Source organism: Prinia subflava, chromosome 16, assembly GCF_021018805.1.
Source record: "Prinia subflava isolate CZ2003 ecotype Zambia chromosome 16, Cam_Psub_1.2, whole genome shotgun sequence".
Taxonomy (NCBI): Eukaryota; Metazoa; Chordata; class Aves; order Passeriformes; family Cisticolidae; genus Prinia; species Prinia subflava.
In genome coordinates, this window is record NC_086262.1 from 7,022,512 (window position 1) to 7,046,939 (window position 24,428).

The window sequence follows — 24,428 nt, forward strand, 5'->3', positions numbered from 1 at the left end:
TGGGATTGGTGCTGCTTAACATCTCTGTCAGCAGCATGGACAATGGGATTGAGGACATGCTCAGCAAGGTACTGAGCTGTGGGGTGCTGTCCACATGCTGGAGGGAAGAGATGCCATCCAGAGGGACCTTAATGGGCTGGAGAAATGTCATAAAGATAATTGTGTGACTGGAGCACCTCTCTCTATGAAGACAGAGTTGGAATTGTTCAGCCTGGAGCAGAGAAGGCTCCAGAGAGACCTTAGAGCACTTCTGAGAGCCTAAAAGGGCTCCAAGAGAGCTGGAGGGGGACTTGGGGCAAAGGGAAATGCCTTTAAACTGACAGCATGTGGATTTAGATTAGATCTTAGGAAGAAATTCTTCACTGTGAATGTAGTGAGACAGTGGATGATGTTGCCTGGAGTTGGGGCTTCCCCATCTTTGGCCAGGGTGGATGGGGTTAGGAGCAACCTGCTCTAGTGGAAGGTTCCCTGCCCATGGCACTGGATGGTTTTGAAGGTCTCTTCCAACCCATACCTTTCTAGGATTCTATGAATATGGACAGAGGTTAGAGAGATCTTTTTTCCACCAGGGGAAAAAACAAATTTTCAGCTCTAGCATTTGAATAGTATAAATTATTATTCTAGAAAATAAATTAAAATCATTTCAATCACTAGACTTGTCAATTCTTTTTTCCAGGAATCACAACTGTGCTCACAATGACAACAATTAACACCCATCTTCGAGAGACTCTTCCCAAAATTCCATATGTGAAAGCCATTGATATGTACCTTATGGGCTGTTTTGTCTTCGTTTTCATGGCTCTGCTGGAGTATGCATTGGTCAACTACATCTTCTTTGGCAGGGGACCTCAGCGTCAAAAGAAAGCAGCAGAAAAAGCTGCCAGTGCCAACAATGAGAAGTTGAGAATGGATGTCAATAAGGTAAACCATAATGGGGATAAATTTTTAGCATTTCCCCAGGAAGGCAGACTCTTATTTCTGTCAGACAGTGTTTTAAAATGTAATTTCTTGTAGAAAATTAGTGGAGTGGAGTGATGACCTTGTCTTAGCTCTGCAGAGCAGTGTGCTTAGCCAGCTCAGCAGTGAGTGCTGCCCTCTAGCCTGGGAAGCTGAATGATTGTCTCTAAAGCATGCAGGCAGGGAAGCTTTACTGAGAGATGTTTTCTTAGTCAGAATGTAGACTCAAATATGTACAATCTGTTTCCAAAAGAATAAATCCAAAATGATGGCTGTATATTCTAGTAAGAGCTGTATGGAACATTGGAACTAAAACCTAAATTTAACCTGCTTTCATAAATCTTTCAGATGAGCTGGATAAGAAATATTTGCCACAGAAGTGTTTAAAGCTTGACAAGTTTGCATATTTTCCATGTATAATGGGCCAGGATACTATTGACTAAATGAGGAATTTCTCAGAAATAAACCATCAATGTGCTGTGTACTTAATTTTGAATCTAAAAGTTGCTCCCTAGGGATGGAGAATTGAGGCAGAAAAGATATTTGCCAAGATACACACTTCTGGGAAAAGTATCCATTATGCTTTATCCATTATCCAAATGGGGCACTTATCATAAAGCACTTGAAATTTATGACTTTGACCATTTTGGGATGAATTTGACACCGTGGCAAATCTGAGCTGAATGCAAAAATGTTCTCAGTCTAAAATGTATAAACTTTCACACACATGCAAAATTGGAAAGTTAAATAAGGTTGAATTGTCTTTGGAGGTTTGGGGGGTTTTTGGAGAGGGTGAGGAGGTTGTGGGGTTTTTTTGTCAGGGGAAGCTCTTTGAGTTTTAATTCATCATGACAGTCCAAGGAAAAAGAAGAAAGTCAGAATTTTAGAAAAAAATCTGCATTAGGAAAAAACCAAGGGGTTATTTGTCAATTGGAAACTTAAGTTTCACACCTAAGCTCTTGTAGTGAAATTTCTAATGTTTGTTCAGAGCCTCTCCACACACAGTGGGCCTGCATACAGAAGAACATTTTATTCCAAAAATCCATCACATGTTGTTAGCACAATATGTTTAATATTTCAAAAATAGTTTTATAGGTTAGAGTTTATAGTCTTTTAAAAAGGAGAGTTGTATCACCATGGTTCAGCTCTCATTCAGTCATTTTTTTTCTTTTTGATTGGAGAGAAACATAATTAATTAAGGCATACTTATAATGACAACTTCAATTTTGATGTTATGTTACCATATATCATCTTTTAGCATTGTGAACTTCATGAAGACACTGTAACATGTTTTTATTTCTATTGGTGGTTTTTCAGCAATGAAAAAAAATCTGTGAGTTTTCATTTAATTTTTCAAGGTTTTTTTCTTTTTCTTTAATTAAATTTCACTTTAAAAAATGCTATAAACTACTCTGTAAATAAAGTCTTTCCTCTAATGTCAATGGAAATTTAAGATCCAGAGATGTCAGAGTGCCACCACTAGCTAAAGTATATTTTTGTACACTTTGCTTCACTTGTGTTTTCAATATTCTTGTTCATGCAATAAATCTTTCAGCTGTCTAAAAGAATATCCAAAGTCCAGTGATAAATTGCTGCCCATGAAGAAGAATTTGAAAGCACTAACTGGTATGCTAATCCAATTCACTAGGCAGAGTAAAATAATTTCAGTAACTGTTGCAGAAATTTGCCAGTTTACAGGATTGACACAAGGTATACTGTGGAACACAAGTAACAACTTTAGATTATTTGTAATTTTTTGAGCCTTTTAGTTAATATACTAGGCCAGCATGGTTAAGAGTCCATGGCAGTTCCACTCTGGTACCCAGATCCACTCTGATCTGGTACTCAGGTTTGCAATCCTGTAGGCAATAGACAGGGAATCAAACAGGAGAGGATCAGAGAACTTGTCCTTGTGCACAGAGACTGCTCTGGGCAGAAGGAAAGGAGCTGACAGCTGTTCTTGTTGTTTGACCAGCAGCGAGAAAACATATTAATATTTAATGGACCTGAATATTTCATCTATTAAAGGGAGACAAATATTATGTAATTATTTTCATTTATGAGAATCAAAAAGGGGTCTGAGCTGCTGAAATTAGTTCAGAAACAGTTTTTCATAAAAACCAACATATTTTAGAAATGGGATCATACAAAAACTCCATCTTTTACTAGGCTCCAATAGTGAAGGTCTGATTTTACAAGGTATGAGTGTTCTTTTGTGATATTACAAGATTCCTCTTGAATCACTATGTGCAATATTATGAGTTCATCATAATCAGATACTATACAAGAGAAGATTGATGCCAAGAGGAATAAACCTCAAAACATGAGGATGAAAACTTCTGCACAAAACAACTCCTGTTTCTCCATTCAGCACTGACATTGTAAAACAGGTAGATAAATAGTTATTGAAACTGCTATTTGTAGCACAGCTCTTTACTTATACTTTGTAGACCAGAATATCTGTAATGGCTTTCTTGCAATTCCAACACTCTTGTTTGGTAATGATCTCACACAATTTTCAGTGAGCAGAAGGTGGTGAGAGGAGTTGTTCTCATCAGTCCCCTCATCCACAACTGCTTGCAAAATCAAAGGAGAAGTGAATTTGTGCTCCCTTTGTGCTGTTGAATGCTCCTTCATGGACAGATTCCATGGCAATCTCTCTATTTCTGCTTGGTGTTACTCAGAAGATACGAGAGTGCCTACAACACAGTGCAACAGAAGCTTTTTCCATGACTGCGGTGTCTGCTGAATCCATTGCAATCTCTTGGGGATTTGGTGACTCAGGTGTCCTCTTTTTTCCATTTGAGTGAACTCCATCAGGCTGGCTGCAGAGCTTCCCCAGGGCTATTCCAGATGAATCTGTGGACAAGTCTTTATTTAAATTTCATATCATATTCATATCATATGCAAAATATGGTACTTTGGGGTGGTTTTTTGAGTTTTTTTTTTTTTTTTTAATCATGGAGTAGTTTGAGTCAGAAGGGACCTTTAAAGGTCACCTACTCTAACCTCATTTTAATGAGCAGGATCATCTTCAGCTAGATCAGGGTGCTCAGGGCACCATCCAGTGTGAATTTGGATCCCTGTTTCCAGGGATGGGGCATCCGCCACCTCTCTGGGCAACCTCTTTCACTGTTTCATCACTCTCCTTTAAAAAGAAATCTTCCATATATCTAGTCTGAATCATCACATTAGATAAACTCCATTTTCAAAGAATGTTGATCCCGTTTGCCGTATTGGAAAGGCAGAGAAGGAATTGGGTGTCTATCTTGATTTTCTTCTTGGATACTGAAACTTGAGTAATAAAATCATGTTGAAATTTAAAGAACATAAAACTCAGTGAAGATTCAGGCTCAGTTACCAGCAGATGCATTGCCACAGACTTGTTAAATCATATTGGACTTGTTTAATTTTCTTTGCAGAGAGTTCAGGTAGAAATGGCTGTATCATCATTCCACTCTTGAAACTTCTCAAGCTGCATTTAGCACTTTTGTTCCTTTAGTCTAACTCATCATCATTTGCCTTCTCAACACGAGTTGTCCTTTCTGTAAACAATCATTTTGTTGCTTGTAGGTAAATCACTGCATTTCTTCTTACTCTAGACAACCTTCATTTATTTGAGATAGCATTCATGTAGTTTCCTCACCTCTCTTTTCTAATTCTTACCTGTATGTCATTCAGGTAGTGTTTAAGTTATTTCTAAATTATTTAATTTTTTTTTTATTTACAGTTAAATCATCTAGGTTTATAAGAATTAATTATTGTAAATTAACATTCCTTTTATAGAATTTCTTAGCTACATTCTTTCAAATAAATTGATTTGCCACTTCACAGAATCAGCATGATGTTTTGTATCATGTAAAATACAAGTAAATACATCATTAAATCTGCTTTTAGATTGGATAGAGTTGCAGTAATCATTAAAGTCTACAAGTTCCCAAGTCAGCTTAAACCACAGAGAATGCTCCAATGCACCAGCAGTATACCTAAAGTACGTGGTAACAGAAGTCACATAAATAAAACTACCTTTAATTTTGCAATCATACTCTGTTATTGTGAGCAGTAACACAGCAATTTCCCTCTGGGAAAGAGGGGAAAAATGTCAGCGTATTATGCAATGCTTTGTAAAACTGTTTATACAGATTTATTCAGTCATTTTCTTTAAATAAATGTGAAGTGACATTGCTAGCATGTTTAGATAAGGTTTCTTTTCTGAACACAAACACTTTTTAAAATATACTCAGTGTATTTTTAAAACAATGAGTAATTTTTTACTCAGACCTCTTTGTATTACATAAGATATTCAGTCAGCACACCTGAAAGAAACAGTGCATTGCTGCTCATAGTGCAAATCATGAACAAGGGAAGCTGTCAGAATAATGGCATTTTTAAATCCAAAATTTGGGTGCCAAGAACATGGAATGTCAATATGATAATGACTTTAAACACATATTAATAGATATGAGTACAATGAAAGTGTTCTCAAAAAATTAATATAGGGCTTAGGGAGCTACAAAGGTTTAAATAAATACAGGTATCTTTGGAATTCATTGCCCTCCTGGCCCACTGTTGTCATATGTGGATTAGCACAGAGTTGCCAGAGGAGGTGAGATGGCAATCCAACAACAAACAGAACCTCAACCTGCCCTCAGGTGCACTTGGTAACCTTCTTCCCCTTCAGGTGGTCTCAGCTGCTGCGTTTTTTCCCTACAGCTTTTTTACCAAGGAAAGGAATCTGACCAAGTTTAGCTGGACAAGTTTAATAATTTTCCTCAGATCTTTCACTCTAAAGGAACTCCACTGCATTATCAAAGCTTTGAGAGAACAAAAGCATGCAATTACCTGTTTCACCAGTGATTACACCTAATTATTGCCGCTGGCAGGCTGAGGATGGAGTGGCAGTTGTGCAATCTGGCAGGGAGATGGGAGCATCCTCCCTCCCCACATGCCCCCTTTCAGATTCCCTGTCTAATGTAGGGGTGCTCTGGGAGCAGGGGGTTGAGAACTTTCAGAAATGCCCTCTGTTACAGAGCACACTTGGAAAAGGCACACTCAGCTCAGGTGCTGCTGTGCTACCTGACATTTCCCATGGCAGCTCCCAAACTTCTTTTCACCAAATAACTGGAAGAGGCTGTGATTTTGGTGGGGTTTTTTTTCCCCTCTGTCATATCCCTAGATGTCTCTAGAAAAGGAGGGTTGGATTACATGAAGGAGTGTGTTAACCTGAGCCAAACCTGTGGCTTTTTGCAGCTCGTGGTGGCTTTCAGTGCTCTGCAAACAGGCAGGGTCAGTCTCTTCAATTTCCAGGCTGTGGTGTGAAGATGCATTAGCAGGGCTGTAGGCCCGAGATAATAGACCTTGCTCCAAAGCAATGCTCCAAAACAATTAGGCTTGGCTAATGCCTTTATTTCCCCACTGATTTACTGCTGGCTTGCCGCTGGCCTTTTCAGTTCATAGCAATATTTGTTCATTTCTATCTGAAGAAATCATATAATGCATCTTCAGGGAGAAGAAACTATTGCAAAGGTACCTAAAACCAGTCAGTACCTATTACACAGAATGACACTTTATACCCTATGGAGTAGAAGTACTTCTAGTACAAAACAGGAGTGAGCACATAGAACATGTTTGCAACAAGATGTAAAAGCTTTTGGTAAAAAGAGGATTTTTAAACCAGTTATGTGCAAGACACAGTTAATAAACTGAACAGGATATTAAAACACTGAGGCAACAGGAAGCTCTTAAAGTTTGGGTCTCAAATCCTTATTGCTTTATATTGCTGGAGCTAATGCTGCCACTGTCCAGATGTCAGTGAAAGAATTCATCCTCTTTCTTTTTCTCCAAGGAGAGTTTTCCTTTTGTTTGCAGTCCAGGTAAAGCTGCACGAGGACTGATTGCTGACCCAGGATCAGAAGATATTCCTTACACAGCAGTTTATTGAAGGACACGTAATGGAGTAGGCACGGATTATAAAAGCTTAGTCTTTCTCCTGAATTTACATTCATGCATTCTCAAGGAACAGCTTGCATATGAAACAGTCAGCAATGCACAGGGTGTTTGGGCAGCCTCTTTGTGTTCTGTCAAACCAGAGTTTGGATGGGAGTGAAATTTGAGGAGGTTCCAGTTTTAGCTCACAGCACTTTGCAGAAGCAGTCAGAAGGTGATTTTCCACGATCTGTGCTGGTATTCCACATGACATCTGAATAAAGGTCAAGTTAACTGCATGAGGCTTTTTTTTCTCCAGTTGCACTCCTTTGAATGCCATATTTAATTAATGTAAGACCAGTGCCTGTATGCTTGTTTAAAGCACATTCTCCCCTTTGCTTTTGTACTGCATCTACAGCTGTGACCCTGAGCATGGGGGTGAAAACAATTTTTAGTTCATAAAAGAATCCCTTAGTGCAGCTTAGGTCATTATATCAGGTTATGAAGAAACAAGACACAAAAAAAGACAAATTATATACAATGAAGTAGAGGAAATGTATGTAGCTGCAGTCCAGAAGGTATGTCTGGCTAGGGAATTTGGTTAATTGATTTCCTGAAACACATCAACTCTTAAGACTTTGTCAAGTATTAATTCAGTGGCCAGGAGCTGGCAAATTTCAATCCAAAACATAAGCTGTAACTGCAAGTAGTGTGTGCTAGAGAAGGTAACCTAGTTGTGTTCATGAAATTTTGAGATCACTGGATTATGTACACTTGAATGTCACTAAGTGGCAAAAATACTATTATAATGTTACAGTGACCATTTGTCAGTTCTTTACTTATACAAGAACACATTCTAAAGACTCCATCCATTTAGACATGCAGAAATTGAATACTTACTTTTTTCTTTTTTAAAGCATGTTAGGGTTTGTATTGCTTAAACATGTTAATTTAGTGAAAGAGTCAAGCTGGCCTATGAACCTGTGTTTCTTGGTAAATTCACTTGGTTACAAATTCTTTTGGGTTCCACTGCTTTCCCAGAATTCTGCATATGGAAAAAGATAGACACCAGGAGTTAGTTTCGTGTGACTTAGGAAAACATTAGATAGGTAGATCAGTAGGATTATGCCTAAACTCAAATATGTGAATATAGAGAAAATAGATGTCTATATGTGAATATATCTTTTTTACTCCTTAGAAACTAGTTTTAAGAATACTTCTGTAATGATAAAAGACTGTACTGGAACATGGAATTCTATGTCTTTTTTTTATTTTTATGTCTCTATTCCTCTTTTAAGAAGTGTTAGAGGCTTGAATACAGTTTTCTTTCCCATGTAAAAAAATTGTTGAGGCTTCTCCCTGAACTTGGTGCCCCTCACAGCTGCGTGCAGAGAGCTCCCCAGACCTGTCCTGGCCGTGCTCTCCAAACAAGCTCAGCATTCTGGTGTGGTTGTTGGAAAATTAACACCTGTGGCCTGAAGGGTGCAACAGTAAAGGTCACAGAGCCTAAATCCATATGATTTTTTTCATGTAATGGGATTTTTTTTTGACCACTTTCTATCCATGCATTTTATAAGAATTCAAAGTATAATATGTTTAGCTAAATGAACTCAAGTTTGATTGAAATGTACAGATACAAAAAGCCACCACGTCATGAAGAAAACTATAATCCAGTTTTTATTTTTGCTAGAATTAATGCATATACAAAAACAAAGTATAATTCAATTTTTTAAGTGTACATCATATTGGTATATATTTTGCATATACAGAAATTTACTCAGAAACATATTTTAAATGACTAACCATATCTTGGCAAGAAAGTTTCTTCATTCTTGTCACTCATTGGGAAATGAGTGACAAAATGTTAGACTCTACCAAAAAACCCAGACTATCAGAGTACAAGTAAATCATGCAGGAACATTTAAATTTAGTCAGCTTTTTCCTTTTTTTCATAATTTTAAAGCAGAAGACTTTTCATTTTAATATTGTCAGGACTAGTCTTCTGAGCCTTGCAGTATCTATAGCTGTGGAATTGTCTCTGTTTCAGGCTTCTAAATCAGCACTGAATATGATCATATGAAATAATTTTCTTTTTTAATTTGGAAATTTGTTGTAAAATGTTAGAAATTCATCTTTTTTTTCTTTGTAACAAAATCTTCTCAGTGATTTTTCCATAGAAAAAAACTCAGGAAATTTTCTTTTAGCTTTGTTGTTGTTGAGTTGGTTGCAGTTTCTCTCCAGAGTTTTATCCTTGGACCCCTTGCTGCCTCTGAACATGTTTGTCTTTGGGCTGGGCCTGGGAATTTTGTCTTCCCAAAACCACAAGCCTGAATCCACTGACAGTGAGTGTATCCTGGTCAGATGGATGGAACTGGTAGACTGCCACTCTGTCCACCCACTCTCATGACAAGAATGTGCCTGTATCGTCCTTTGCACATTATATTTTTGGCTTCAAACAAGAAAAATAACATCTTTAGTATTTTTTACAGAAGCTGTTCTAGAGGAACAACTTAACAACCTTATTTTTCCCATCTAGTTCATATTCAAAACCATAACTATATCCAAATCATACCCTAGAAATTTTGCCAGCTGTGGTGATAATTGTGTGTTTGATGTGTTTTTTATCTTTCATGACACTTTCTTATACAACCAATTTTTCTCTGTTTCTGTAGTAGATTTTTGGGTCTATATGTATCTTCTAGTTTATATTTTGTAAGGCACCATAATAGGAGACTTATAATTGTCATGAAGAATTGATGAAAATTTGATTTTATTAATCACAGATGGAAGTGAGCAGCTCTTAAGATGCAGGTTCTTGCTGATGTATTCTTCATTTATATTATCTTCAAGAAAATTAATTTCATACCTGTGAATGGGATGATATTTTAAAAAAGAAATAACAAATAGCTTAATCAGAACAGAATTATGAAGAATCTGGATTGCCTAACACCTTGGTTCTTGTGAAACAGTAGGACTTAAGCTGTTGTTAATTGCTACCCCAGAAGGCTTCTGTTCCAGATCACCTGCCTTTTCTTCTTCCTAAATGTCTCAGCAGGAAGAAAAAATTATTGCTGAAATTGTATTTGAGAAGACATTGATATAAACTTCATGCTTATTGGATTCTGCGCAGCAGTTTGAACAAGTTCATATTTCATGGGTTTTATTCAAGTGCCATCAAAGCAAAGATGCTTTACCCTCTCACATTTTATCTGGGCACTCGTTCTTCAGTGCCTTATATACAGAATTCCCATGTTTAAGTAATGCATACCAACAGGAAGTCATTTCTTCAACCATTTCTCCAGAATCCTACAATACTTGCAACTCTAGTTATTGATGTGTTACTAAAGATCATGATCAAGAAGTCAAACATACCAGAAGATAAAAATGGATGTCTAGAAATGGATTTATAAGCATTTAGAGCATGTTCAGATTCTGTATTTTTTCCTCACCCTCTTTTTTTTTTAACTCTTACAGGTTTCTTGCAGGGGCAGGGTATGCTTAGATTTTGAGTCTTTAAAAGGTCAAGAACCTGAAGAAAATTCTTCTGTAATTTTGCAGATTTCCTCTGAATTTTCTGACCTGAAACCAAGTGAAGCAACCTGAAATTATAAGTCTACCCAATTTTATTTTCCTCTATTTTCAGAATTATTGCTGAATTTCTGAAGCCTCAACCAAATCTCAGGTGTATAACAATGCATGCTAGCCTGGTTTCATAAACACTAACTGCAATACTGGCAGTAAATTGAGTTTTGTACAGACAATGGAAATGCAGTGTTTGTTGCATTGTTAAAGACATTGTTTCACATATGGATATTTTAAAATATTAAGCATTTGTGTTTTATAAATTTCTTTAGTTTTTCTCAGCAGACTGGCTTATCACGTAAAAAATACCAGTACAGCTTTAGGCAGGTGCCCTTTGAAAACCATTAATTGTTTTTTCATCCAGACTGAGCCCAGCAGCAGCGTACACAGAGCTCTCTGCCTCCCACACATTGCCTGGGCTACCCCCAGAGCTCAGAGTGGTTCCCTCTCAATAAAGTCAAACCTTGCAGAGGAGGATGAGGATCCCTGTTACACATAAAGTGCGTGTCAGACTTGCACCTGATCTTGCTGATCTTGCACCTGTGACCAGTCAGGAGTGGAATGTTACTGGTTTTCCAAGCAAACCTCAGCTATTAAGAGGCTATGCTATGATAGTAAGGTCTTTATCTATAACAATTTAAATTGTATATCTGGACATGCCATGTAAGTCTTCATTGAGAAAGGGATCTTTATTTCTGTCTTCATTTCTTAGGAGTGTCACTTCACAGGAGATATAACAGCTGAAGTTCAGGTTTTAATCTTTGTAATAGACTGGGTAATTCCAGTTTAGACTTCATAGTTTAGCTCACCAGATTTTGTTTTTGTCTAATGGCAGCTCTACTTAACAAAAAGATGTTTCTTTTCAATTTACAACTGTTTTGTTTCAAAGGGTTTTTCTATCAGGAATTCCATCCCTACTGTCTCTTTTATACAGTTTCTGAGCCACTCTGCCATAAAATGAGCCATCAGTTCCTGCCTGTAGTTGAAAGGTACAGATGAAAATGAACACTGTATGAGAAAGGAGAAGTGTAAATGTTTTATCTTTTCAATTCATCAGGATAAATTTCTCTTGTATTATAAAGCTGTGTTTGGCAGTACAGCAGAGCATAATCACCAAGGAACTGATTTACCTAAAGTTAATCATTTCAGAGGTGTGGTCATCCTTGCAGGATCCCTTATAAATGTGTGTGGGAGTTGTAATTTCCTTGCATTTTACAGTTGCTAATGTATTATTGTAAGAGGAATTCCTCAAGAAAGCCATCATTTTGGAGTTTCTAGGTAGCAGGAAGAATTTATAATGGTAACAATTCTATGCTTTCCTCTGTATACCCCTTGTCTGAGACCATCAAAAAAGTCACGGCCGCTTTCAGGGTTCCAGAGTCAGCTTTTCTGCTGTTTGACCTGGACCTACAAATGAATCATTTGCATCATATATTTTATCATTCACATTTAAGATTGATTTATAAAAACCCCAGTGTCTTGCATGGTTGCTGAGCTCTGGTCATTTCTCCTCCACTTCTGCCTCACCTTTTATTTCCATAGAACTTGCTGCTGCTTTTCCTTCATCTTCATCCTCCCTTCCTTTCTTGTCCTGGGAAATTCTCCATTAAGTTTGAACTCTCCTGTTCACCATGAAGAGTCTAGTTCTATGGTTGAACAATCCTTCAGCACCAAGAGACCTTTTTAACCTTCCTCCACCTCCTTTTGAAACCACTTTTACACTTACTTTTCCCCCCAGAATAATTTTAATAATTGTTTTCATATCATCATATCTTCCTTGGTCAAATGACCAGTTGGAAAAAATACATTTACATCACAACATTATGTTACCTTGAGGAGCAGAGCAAGGCAGTAATAGTACCTCTGAAGCCAGAATGTACCTATGCTAATTGTTGGCTTAGAGGTCCCTATATATTTTAACTACTTGTCCTACTATTATCCTACAGTGCTTTAATTTTAAATGAAAGATAATAGCTGCCTTATCTCTAAGGAAACTGGTCTTGATTTTATTAACTTACAGGACAGAAGAATAATTGGCACATATCATTGTCCAGAAATGTATTCAACAAAGGTATCTTTCATTGTTTTCTAATGTTTTTATCCTCAGAGACGTAAAATTCAGGTCTTGGCCTGTTATGGTCATTAAAGATCCCATGGCACTTTTTGATAGCGTGGTCATCTCAACCCCAAGCACCTGGCCAAATATCAATTTATGTAACTGTTCTGCTTACCCAACATTCCCCACCACCACTCACCCACCCCATAGTTTCAATTGGCTACAACATTCTCCATTTCCTCGACTAAAATAAAGTGTGTTGTTCTGCACTGTCAGTCACCACATTTCACCTCAGAGGTGATTGTGCTTCACTGGGAAGTGAAGTGGTTCTTCTTTCTAATGCTTGTAAAGCGCTTTGGGATCCTTCTGAATGGGTGGTGCTGTTTACAATAAATGTAGTTCACTGTCATTCTACCTCAGGCGTCACTTGGTTACAAAAGCATGTTTTGGTTAGAGTTGGGCGAATCTACTTGGTGGAAAAAACATTCCCAGCTCTGATCTGACAGGGGATATTTTGACAAAGGTTGAAGAATTATATTCCTTCCTTCCTTCCTTCCTTCCTTCCTTCCTTCCTTCCTTCCTTCCTTCCTTCCTTCCTTCCTTCCTTCCGCACCTTCCTTCCGCACCTTCCTTCCGCACCTTCCGCACCTTCCGCACCTTCCGCACCTTCCGCACCTTCCTTCCGCACCTTCCTTCCTTCCTTCCTTCCGCACCTTCCGCACCTTCCTCCCTTCCCTTCCCTTCCCTTCCCTTCCCTTCCCTTCCCTTCCCTTCCCTTCCCTTCCCTTCCCTTCCCTTCCCTTCCCTTCCCTTCCCTTCCCTTCCCTTCCCTTCCCTTCCCTTCCCTTCCCTTCCCTTCCCTTCCCTTCCCTTCCCTTCCCTTCCCTTCCCTTCCCTTCCCTTCCCTTCCCTTCCCTTCCCTTCCCTTCCCTTCCCTTCCCTTCCCTTCCCTTCCCTTCCCTTCCCTTCCCTTCCCATTCCTTTGGGTTGGAACTCAAAATAACATGAAAAAATGCATTTATTCTTATGGTAAATTCATTATTCCAGATGCAGGGGGGTAAAATTAGTGCTTAAGAAACAGCTGAACTTTGTGGCGTTTGCCTGAGTATTGTAACACTTGAAGATTCGCCCATCACTAAAATTTACTGTATTTTGCCTTATTTCTTCTGAAAAAGTCTTGGAATATTGAAAAATGCTGTGCTTCAACTCTGACATGAGTGTGATCTGTACAGAAGAAGACAATTTTCCCTAGAGGATAGTTTAGAATATTGCTTAATATTTTTTCTGCCCAGCATCACTAATCTTACTAACTGCTTCCAAGATTATCAGACATCTGCAGCCCTTTGCTGCATTAAGAAATAAAAGTTGACTGGAGTAATATCATGTTGCTGAAACATGCCTGTGTCTAACTCTGGCAGACTAAAATGGCCTTTCTTGCATGTGTATTGCATAGAATGTATGCAAATATGTAAAGAGCACTCAAATTTCTAATATCATTGCAGATCAAAAGGATAAAATTAAAGCTTAAAGTAGATTCATCCTAAGAAGATTTAAGATGTGAAAAAAAATGTTGGCACTAAAATCTTTCCAAAAATAGTATCCTAGAATGCACAACATTGAGGTGAAAATAACCCAGGCCCTGGGCTAAGGGGTAAACCCATTACATGTTATGTCAAACTTCCCCTGATGTCACTGGAACTAAAACTTCTTTTCTTGAGGTTATATGAGAATATAGAAAATGTACTTTCCAAATGACTTTGCACCTCTCCTGTAGGAAACATACCTCTTGTGATTTTAGACACTTGGGGATCAATGAATGCCAAGTGCCTATAATTAATTGTTTTATATTTTGGGGTCCTGAGATTCTTATGATTGGTCTGAGATTTAATAGCAAAAATGAGCCTCCTTTCATTTTACCCCAAAAATCACAAAATAATTTTCCAAATAAATACACTCATTAGAAAATAATGTTTGAAATCCATCCTGAGAAGTTTTGTGGGTCTGTTTGAAAGCTTTTGCAGACATATGCTTTTGTTGGAATACTACTTTTACCTTAGTTTTGTCCCATGCAGATGAGAACTGTCTTGATGGCCTTCTTGGACAGAAGCAGTGTTCCCTCACTATGCTCAACATCATACTACAGAGTTTTTAAAGGAATTTTTCCTGAGTTTCAGCTCAACTTTCCCATTTTTACACTGTTTTTCAAGTAAAGATTGATTTCCCTAACACACTAGGAATTTCAAAAATTTCATGTGGCTTTGATGAAAAGCAAACAAAAATGAAAGATTTTCTCTGATTCACATTGAGTCATGACATTTGATTTATAACTGAAATAAAACTAGAGGGGTGCAAACTCACACAGATCAGTGGGAAAAAGTGAGAGAGAGAGAAATCTGTCATCCCAGCAACACTAGTATTTGTGCATCACTTGAACAGATGTAATCACTCAAATAACAGTGTTTCAGTAGGTCCAAAGTACCTTTGTGAGCCTCTGACTTCTCAGTTCATTACACTGTGCAGGGGGTGCTACTAAAATCAACTGGTTTAAACCCAGTTCTCTCATCTTGCCATGGTAAATATCACATAGGAGCTTTAATAATGGCAAATACAGTCTGCACTGGGCAGTGCAGGGAGCTATCTGCTGCTGACAGCTAGTTCCTAAATATTACAGAATATACTAATACCCTGTTATTGTTTAGAAATCCACTAAAGTCACAGTTTTTGCACTTTGGCTAATAATCACAGAATATACTCTACACATGATAAATTAATAACATGGCTGAGTTATTCTTCAAGAAGCTCTGGGACAGTTTTTTCTCTTATTTGGCCCAGAGTGCATCTGCACTACCATCACTAATTCAGGGTAATTAGCTTTTCATTAGCTATTATTGTTTTTAAGTACTTTTAGTTAATTATCATTTATCACACAATTCAAAATACATGCTTAGAGGGAAGGCTGAGAAGAATTAGAACTTCCTAAATAACTTTTGTTTTGTCTAAGAGTGGAATTTAGTTCCTTATCTTTGAAATCCTCTTGATTGTCTAAGGGGTTTCTCTACAGTATTGCTTTAAGATTTTTTTCACTCAATTGCCTTTAAGGAATGCATAGTAGCTAAATCTACCCATTGAAACAACTGTTCAGTGTACATTTGATGTGATTACATTCTGCATATCTTTTTCCTTGCCTGAAATTGCAGATCTCTGCTGTAACAGCAGCATGCTACTACAGCATGCACTGTAGTTATGAAATTCATTAGTACTGGGGCATGGAGCTTCCACATAGCTATAGTCAGAGTCTATAGTTGGACCATTCCTTTCCCCAGGTAACCAGCACTCCTGTTTGGAATGTGGGCACCTGAAATGTGCATTCTCTTGTGCAGTGCTCTGCCTCATTCATAGAGGCAGAGAGACCTCAGGAACAATGAAAGTTTATGTCAGAACCAAAGCTTTCATTTGAAAGAAGAGAAACCAAAACAAAGCAGATCCTTTTCCATTCAATTTCCTTCAAAACCTTGAAAAGTTCAATATTTGCCCCAGATATCCTACTCAGTGGCAGGATCCCACTTTGAGGAGCTGAGCGTGTTCCCTGTTCCCAGGTATGGCTTGTGCTTGCTGAACATCGGGTCTAGGGAAATACCATTTATTGCATTGCACTATACTGGCCCTATTTTTCCTTGAGCTCACAAATAAATGATAATCAATATAATCACAGCTATCCTTAGAGCCTTTTAGGCTGACATCCAATAAATTAGTAATGTTCGCTATGCCCCTTATCAGCATGGCTTCAGTTTGCAACCGACCGGGCTTCCTTTCCCTCCCGCTAAATCCTTTCCTTGCTCTTTTACAGATGGATCCGCATGAAAATATCTTGTTGAGCACGCTTGAGATTAAGAACGAGATGGCTGCCTCGGAGGCTGTGATGGGGCTTGGGGACCCTAGGAGCACAATGCTGGCCTATGACACTTCGAGCATCCAGTACCGCAAGGCCGGACTGCCCCGACACAGCTTCGGCCGCAACGCGCTGGAGCGGCACGTGGCACAGAAGAAGAGCCGGCTACGGCGGCGCGCGTCCCAGCTGAAAATCACCATCCCTGACTTGACTGACGTCAATGCCATCGATCGGTGGTCCCGCATATTCTTCCCCGTTGTTTTTTCCTTCTTCAACATTGTCTACTGGCTTTACTATGTGAACTAAGAAACAAAGCCACGCGGGAAGCAAGAACTGGATTTCTCTTCAAATCGGTTGTACAGCCAAAAGTGGGACTTGGAAAAATTCTATTCAGGACAAAAATTTATTTTAAAACACCTTAGTTGCTGGCCCACTCTATGGTCTGTTTTTATGTTTTGGTTGTATCTGCTAAAACGTATATATGTTAAGTTGCAGTATGGACATATCCCCTTATCAAAATATAAGTGCATTTTGAGTGTAAAGGCAAATTGGATTTTGAAAATCACTTCTGTCTCTTTTTTTCTCTTTTTTTTTCTTTTTTTTTTCTTTTTTTTAATGGCCATTTGAGTTCAGTGGTCCAAATTATAAAGCAGCATTTGAGAAAAAGTTTTAATTTCAACAGCAGTACATGCCATTCTAGGGAAAGGGCATATCCAAGGCATGCATATACACTTGAGAGAGTGTACTAAGGTATCATGCTTATGAAACACATACACTTTACTTTTTGAATATGTAAACTTGAAAACAAGTAGTGCCTATCATCTTTCCAAGATGATGATGGTCAGAGGTTTCCCAACCATATTCAGGTATTTCCTTTTATTTATTGAAAGAACTGAACCTTTGACTGATAATATTGGGGTTGGGTGTTTGCACAGAAGCTGAAGCAAGAAGCACTAGTTTGTTTGTATTTTAGAGAGGGAACATATGCTCACAGTCACAGTGACTGTGTTTGGGGTATAGAGGAATGTAGGGACAGCATAAAAATGCGTCAGCACTGAATGGGTGGATGCTGCTGGGTTGTGCTGGGGAAAGGGAACCTGTCCAAAGTGCCAAAACTGATTGCCCAAATAGTAATTCTGTAGATGGCTGAAGGAAAGCAGTGGTGCCCTGCCTTTCTCTGGGGCAGGGAGAGTGGGAGAGCAATTACAGCGTGCAGGGGCGAGGAGACAGGAGGCCACATATCCACAACAGTGTGTGTGTACATCCGTGTGTGTATAGACACGGTGCAGAGGAGTGTTCAGTTGCACACACCTTAGTCTGAAATAGTCGTGTGGAGCTGTGTGATTTCTTCCAAGTTTTCATCTTTCCAGCATTTTGCTTCCTGCTGTTGGCTAAAGGTTCTGTGCCTCTTTCAGCAGTCGAGATCTGAGAATATGTATTTCTGTACAAGAGGTACTCACAGGGTGGTGTTTTCTCAGCCCGGGTTAGGCAATACCATCTCACTTTTTGTTTTCCTTAATGCACTGTTCTAAAGAAAAGAAATTCATAGCCATCACTTTAAGGGTTTAAGTACACTCTTGAATATTTCCTGCTTTAGGGTGATTTCCATTGAAAAACTAGAAAATTTCAGTTTTTCTTTGGAAAACTTCTTGAATTAAAAGGCTGAGAGTTTTTTTTTTCATTCCATTGAGCTTTACTTTTACAGGCAAAACAGAATAGAAGAAAATAATTTAGATTAAAAAAATATGTCACTTATTCCACTGTGGAACTTTTTTGTAATGAAAACAGCAGTCACAAGAGCTGTATAAAAAGTAAAAATTATTGATGGCTTTTACTAGATCAGATCCCCAATATTGTTTGACACAATGCTTCAAGAAGCAAAAGCCACATCTGTTGCATCCATACTACCTCTCATCCAAGTAAAAAATTTTGAAAGAAACTAAAGAGTATAAGTCCTTTTTCAGGGTATTAAAAAAAATTATTTGGAATATTTTTCATAAAATATTTTTTAAATTTTTTTTTTGTTCTTTCTTACAAGTTTCTGTGGTTTTATTTTTGATTTCCCCCTCGTCTGACTGTGAATGACACTAATAGGAGGAGAATAGTTCTGGGAGCTAATAGACAAATATTCTCACTTTTTTCTGAGCATTTCCTATGCTTATTTCTGGTCCAAATAAGAGAGGATAGTTTTGGAGCCTGGTTTGGGATTTGCAATACACCCTACCTGCCAGAAGTTCTGTACACACACTGCCTCCAGGCTCAGACTCTGCAATATGTAGAGACAAGTTTTCCTCATGTGATTAACTAGAGACAGGTTTCCCTCATGTGATTAACTTTCCAAGACAAAACTTTGCTCTTTGTTCAAATACTTAATTTGTGACTGCATTTCATGCATAACGCAATAACCTTTGTAGATGCACTTGGGATTTCAGCTGATAGCTATGAGTTATGTTGGATTTTTTTTCCCAGTTTTAAGAAATGGGGCATATCAAAATTCAGTATTTCTCTTCAAAGTCTGTTCTTTAAAAATTCTATTAATCACCCTAAATGATAGCAGTCTTATTCTTCTGTACAAGCTTTTCTTTCATTTCAGGCATAGCTGACAGCTCCTTTTGTTGTTTCACAGAAGCAGAGTGTGACTGCAGGGAGCTCACAGCCTGTCTGTGGTTGATACACATCAAATATAAAACCTTACAGGGAATGTGTTGACTCTCTGCATTGGTAACTGCTTCAGCTATTACAAAACCACAGAGATCGAATCCTGGAACTGCACATTTCACTTTTCTGAAGCTTCAGTACAAGCCATAAAATACTCTCTGATGTTGCTGTTCAGGGAGTGAAAGAAAATGTTTGGTTTCTGCTCAGGTGTCACTAGGAAAGATAAATTATCTGTGTGGAAGGAGCACTTTTGCTTTTACTATGTTCTTCTGGCTATTAATGTGATGTATAAAATTAGTGAAAGAGAAAGAATCTACCATTTTGTACTAAGGCTTAACACTGTGATATAAAAAGATGGGGGTGAGAAAGGCTGGTGAGGCACTGTCAAGGAAAAAGCATAACTGGAGCCCAAGGTAAGCACTTACTCCTGAGATACTTGAGTGAAGGTGGGAAATGATGCCAACACACACGAGATACGGGGTTTGCTGTGTGCTACCCTCCAGGTAAACTAGAATAAATTTGCTTTACTTTAGAATTGACCGAAAATGAATACTCTAGATCTTTTTAACCGTGTTCATTGTTGTTGGTTTCAATAAACAAAATAGCAAAGTTAATAATTTAGATAAAAATTGTAATATAATTATAGTTGCACATTTTATTGTTCTATTAGACATAATAGCCAGCAATTAAGGTGTTTTTCATCTTTGTGAAATTCATGGGGGAATTATAACATGGCACAGTTTTAATGAAATCTTTGAGATCAATCTGTAAATATATACTGTACATGACTGCTAGTAAGTATGATACACATTTTCAGAACTGAAAATTCATGCAACATATTTCTGTGTTTGCATAAGGAATGTTATGTTTCTATCCTACTGCAGTTCAATGACTGGGAAGAAAGACTCAAGCAATGACATTGTGACCATTCCTTTTCTCATTCCCAGGGGAGGAAAACAGAGTCCTAGATAACAGCATGTGGCAGAGTTCTTCAGAGAGTTCTTACTTCTAATAAAAAAGACATAAAATCTGTAAGGTACAAAAGCACAATGCATAGAGAAAATGAGTTGTGGTCTTACACCTGGGGAAAATATCCTGTTTATTTCAGAAAAGCATACATTAAAATGAAACCTCAATTAATTTTCACAATAATTATTAGACAGTGTTCCAATCCTATAACACAGTGCTAAACATAGGTGAACAGATGTGAAACATTTTCCAACTGTATGTGCATATGGACATACCCCCAAATGTCCGTATGGACATATGTGTGTATATATACACATGCTGAGTATATATATAGATATATGCACACACATTCACATGTTGGTGTGTTAAAGGAATAAGCTAATAATAGTTTTGTTTCTACCATCAACCAGTGTATGAATATATTTTTGAGGAAAAAAATAAAAAGATTAATGTATTTAGAAAAAAAACCAAACAACTTACTCTACAGGGTAACTGGGCATTTCTATATCAGCAGATCAATGCTTATGATTCGTATGGAGTATTGCACTGTTTGACATGATGATAGTACTGTACCTCCTGCATCTGGAATTAGACTAGTCCTCACATTGCTTGCCTATTTCTTCTCTCTCTCTTTTTATAACAGCATTGTCCACTAGTAAGTTTTCAAAACCAACCAATTCCTTAGGGAACCAAGAAAATAAAAGGCAAAAATAGTAACTATTTCTAGAAAATAATCTAGGGTGGGATGGCCAGGGTACAATACTATATCAGTAGTGATCAAAACATTTTGCTATGTGTACATAGAACATACAATGTGAGCAACCATAACTTAAGCTGAACGTGTGTAAATATTATCAGATTTCTTAAACATTTTTAACTTCTAATTTGTACTTTATGGTAAGGCAAAAAGCTAATTCTACTTATGGTTTAGGTTAATGTGTCCTAAAATTATGTAAATAATTAAATAAGCTGTAAATGAGCAGTCGATAGATACAGTATTTGTTCAGTGACTTTTTTTTACTAAGTACAATAATTGCAGTGCTCTAGCAGAGTAATTTAAACACCCTTTTGCATAAACAGATTTGGACTCCAGATATAAAATAGTTCAGGAAGTGCTGTAGTGTAAAACAGCCACCGTGGCAATGTTCCTGTGGGCACAGCTGATTCTTTTGTATGGTTAAAATGTTCAGGCCACACTCAGTGCTCAGATTAGCCAAAACAAGCAGGGCCTGGTTTTCACTTGCAGGAAGGAACTTTGTGTGCTCACGGAGACCTGAAGGTGTCCAGGGTCAGTGGGAATTCAGCTGTTGGCGATTTCATTACAGAAGCCTGCATATTGCATCTGTCTGATTCTGAAATCTGTCTCCTATGGTATTTAATAGTAGGCTTATATTTTTCTTTAAAAAAAAAAATAAAAAAAATGGATGTTTGACTGTCGTTAGATAGCATAGTCCCCCAAAGCCAAAGAATCTTCACTCCAGAAATTGTTTAAAAGGGAAATCTAAAAAGTCTCTGCTTAACACCAAAGGTAAAGCTTAGAAAAATGCACTAGGAACTTTGTCTAAATTTTTAAGAAGCAAATGGAATGTTGTTGATCAAAAAGACTGCCCTATTCTACTTTGTAAAAATATTAATAATTTAAATATCCGTTATATAAATTGAAATAGATCATCTCTACAAGAATATGCAACACTAGCATTTCATAAATATAAAATTATTTTCTTTGTAAGTGCTTTGACAAAAAAAAAAAGAAACTTAAATGATGAAAAATCTCACCTCTACTTTCATACTAAGGGTTGTATTTTTTTAATGTTTTTCAGACATGAGGTCATCTATTCCAATTTGATAGCATTTTGTATGTTTTCACTGTTCCTGTCATTTGGCAGATACTCACCAGGCTGTATGGTTCATGGTCTGTCCTGTTACTTTCAGTTGAAGACAAAAAGAACATTTGAAACATGATTAATTCTGACAAATTGCCTATGATTTGACTTCTATCACGTTTTTATTGGCATGGGTGTTTAAATGGTTCTGTTAGTACTGTCTTTGCACAGTTCTGAGTTATCTTTTACTTAGTACTATTTATTTCATAATGTAGTAATCATCAGCCTTACTAATGACCTTGTAGCCTTTCTTATATGCACATAATGCACATTTTCCAATGGCTAGAAAATGCAAAATACTAGTGGATATCATTGCATCAGATCTTCATGTCTTTCTCAAAAGGACTGCTAACCTCTGGGATATATGAGGTAGTAAAATGATGATTGTAAATGAGTAGCACATAAGAGATATTTTCTTGAATTTAAAATTATTGCAGCCAGTTTCAGCATGTAAATATATAATAATGTTGGCTAGTGTGTAATTCTTGAATTTAAAAATATAAATAAAGAAAACCTAAAATATGTACATGTAGTTGTGTTATGTTGAGCAGGCTCTTTTCTCAAAGCTGCAGATTTCAGTTCTCATCTGAAGTGAGTAACTCTGAATTTGGGTCAGAAAGGGTCAGAAGTTGGGTGTGAGGCACCTGAAATGTAGGTTAGGATGGGAAGGGGGAACCAGAGCATGGTGTTAATTTGCCTGTGCAGCCCGTGGGGGACTCGAGTGTCTGGGGAGGGAAAGCACTGCCCAGGAGAAGCCTGGTGCTGGTCACTGAGAAATGCTGAGAGGAGAGGCAGCAGCTGAAACATCTCAGAAGTTCAGTGGCATCTCCTCAGAGTCTGCTCTTGTGACTCTGTTACTGGTGGTGAGTGCTGGTGTTCCCCTTACAGAAATATGGAAGGGTCTGCTTGCAGGGAGATGGTGTTTCCTTTTACAGCAAATGGTCTTAAATCTGAATATGTGGACTTCAGATATGGAAGTCCCAAGTTTCATTCCTTCCTCTTCCTGCTTAGGCTCTGACAGGAGAGATTCTGGATGACAAATGATTGTCCCTTTCAGGATGGTGGATTTAGATTTTCCTGTTGGAGTGTTTCAGCTGAAGAACAATTCAAGATGAGCAGAGGCAGGAGCAGTCAGGCATGGTCACGAGAGGCTCTGACTCTTTGGACAGGGCCATGGCAGGGGTTAGAATCTGGGTCTCTTGTGCTCCAAAGCAGTAAAATGTCCACTAATACAGGTCTGGTTTTGCTGCTTCTTTCTGTCTTAGTGGAATCTTGAGCCTTAAATATACTTCATATATTAAATATACTTACACTTGTTTGCTGGCTGTGCTGAGTGAACAGTTCACGTCTGTTAGTTTTTCTTCTTGTCTGCTGTCCCAGCTCTAATAAAAGGAAATCCATAATTTTATTTCCAAACCCCAAGTTTACTACATGGGGATATTACAGGATGTTTATTGGTAGCTTTAGCTGCACATTCCTGCAGTTGATTCTTTGGTGGATCCTACCAGGGGGAGCAGATGGAGCACCAGAAAAGGGAACAAATGGCCATCAGACAAAAGGCTGCCAAAAGCTAAAACTGCCAAATTCTCCTTTTTGTCTGGAAATGCAGACAGCAGTTGGTAATTCCTTTTGAAGTTGTCCACCTGGCTATTCTCTGTACCAGCCCCACGGCAGCGCTGCTTTAATGACTGATCTGTCCTGTCTCTCTTTTCTGTGGATAAAGGGCACCAGTTCTGCAGAGAACGAGCAGAGGTTGAAGATGGGAAGATTTGAGTCTTACAGATGGTGCTGAGGTGAGGAGCTGCTGACTCTGTGTCAGGAGACGTAGAACATGAGAAGTAAAATATAAAATATTCCAGACTCTTAAGGAAAACTCAAATATGACTTTCTTCCCTCACTGTTTAAAATACCACATCTTCCTCTGAAGCTTCTGAAAAGGAGAGCAAAATTCTGAAAAAAGACTGAAATGTCAGCACAGTTGCTTTGTTACAACTCTGATATACTGTTGTCCCTTATTTTCGAGATTATTTCAAGCTAGGAAGCAAAGTATTTCAACTTGAAGACTGGTTCATGATTTCAGACTAAAAATATTTATATTAATTGCTGAATGTCATTTCCAAATCAAAAATGTCTAACTACTATTTCACTTGTCTGTGTTTATAAATGCATTTTATGTTATCACATCCTAACAGAAGTTATATCAAATCAACTGGCACAAAAATAAGGCTAGTACTGTAGGGTATTTGAATAATTTATTTCCTTTACTCTGAGTTTTAACACTTCATGACCTGTGTAACATGGTCTCTCCATTCAATTTACTAGATTGCAAATTAGAAACCTTAATACCAACTTCTTATGGGTAAATTGCGCTGTTGAATATATCTTGATAATCTAAGATTAACAAAACATGAGAGAAATTGTCTAACATCACAGTTCTTTATTTATAAAAGGAATATGAGTATTTTAAAGAATGAAATTAAGCATCTGTCAAATATTGAACAGCTGGGAA

At 37.8% G+C, this 24,428-nt stretch overlaps 1 protein-coding gene across 2 annotated transcripts in view; it reads left to right on the top strand.

Moving 5' to 3' along the window:
- The window catches only part of GABRB2 (gamma-aminobutyric acid type A receptor subunit beta2), a 142,183-nt gene extending 119,740 nt beyond the window's left edge, over positions 1-22,443 (top strand). The window contains exons 10-12 of one of the 2 annotated variants that reach the window (XM_063413357.1): positions 677-921; positions 12,485-12,535; positions 16,368-22,443. In XM_063413357.1, coding sequence (XP_063269427.1) covers positions 677-921; positions 12,485-12,535; positions 16,368-16,715 — 644 coding nt within the window. In that variant the 3' untranslated portion in view covers positions 16,716-22,443. The remainder of the gene's footprint in view (positions 1-676; positions 922-12,484; positions 12,536-16,367) is intronic. The other variant, XM_063413358.1, reaches the window with a different exon arrangement.
- The last annotated feature ends 1,985 nt before the right edge of the window (positions 22,444-24,428 follow it).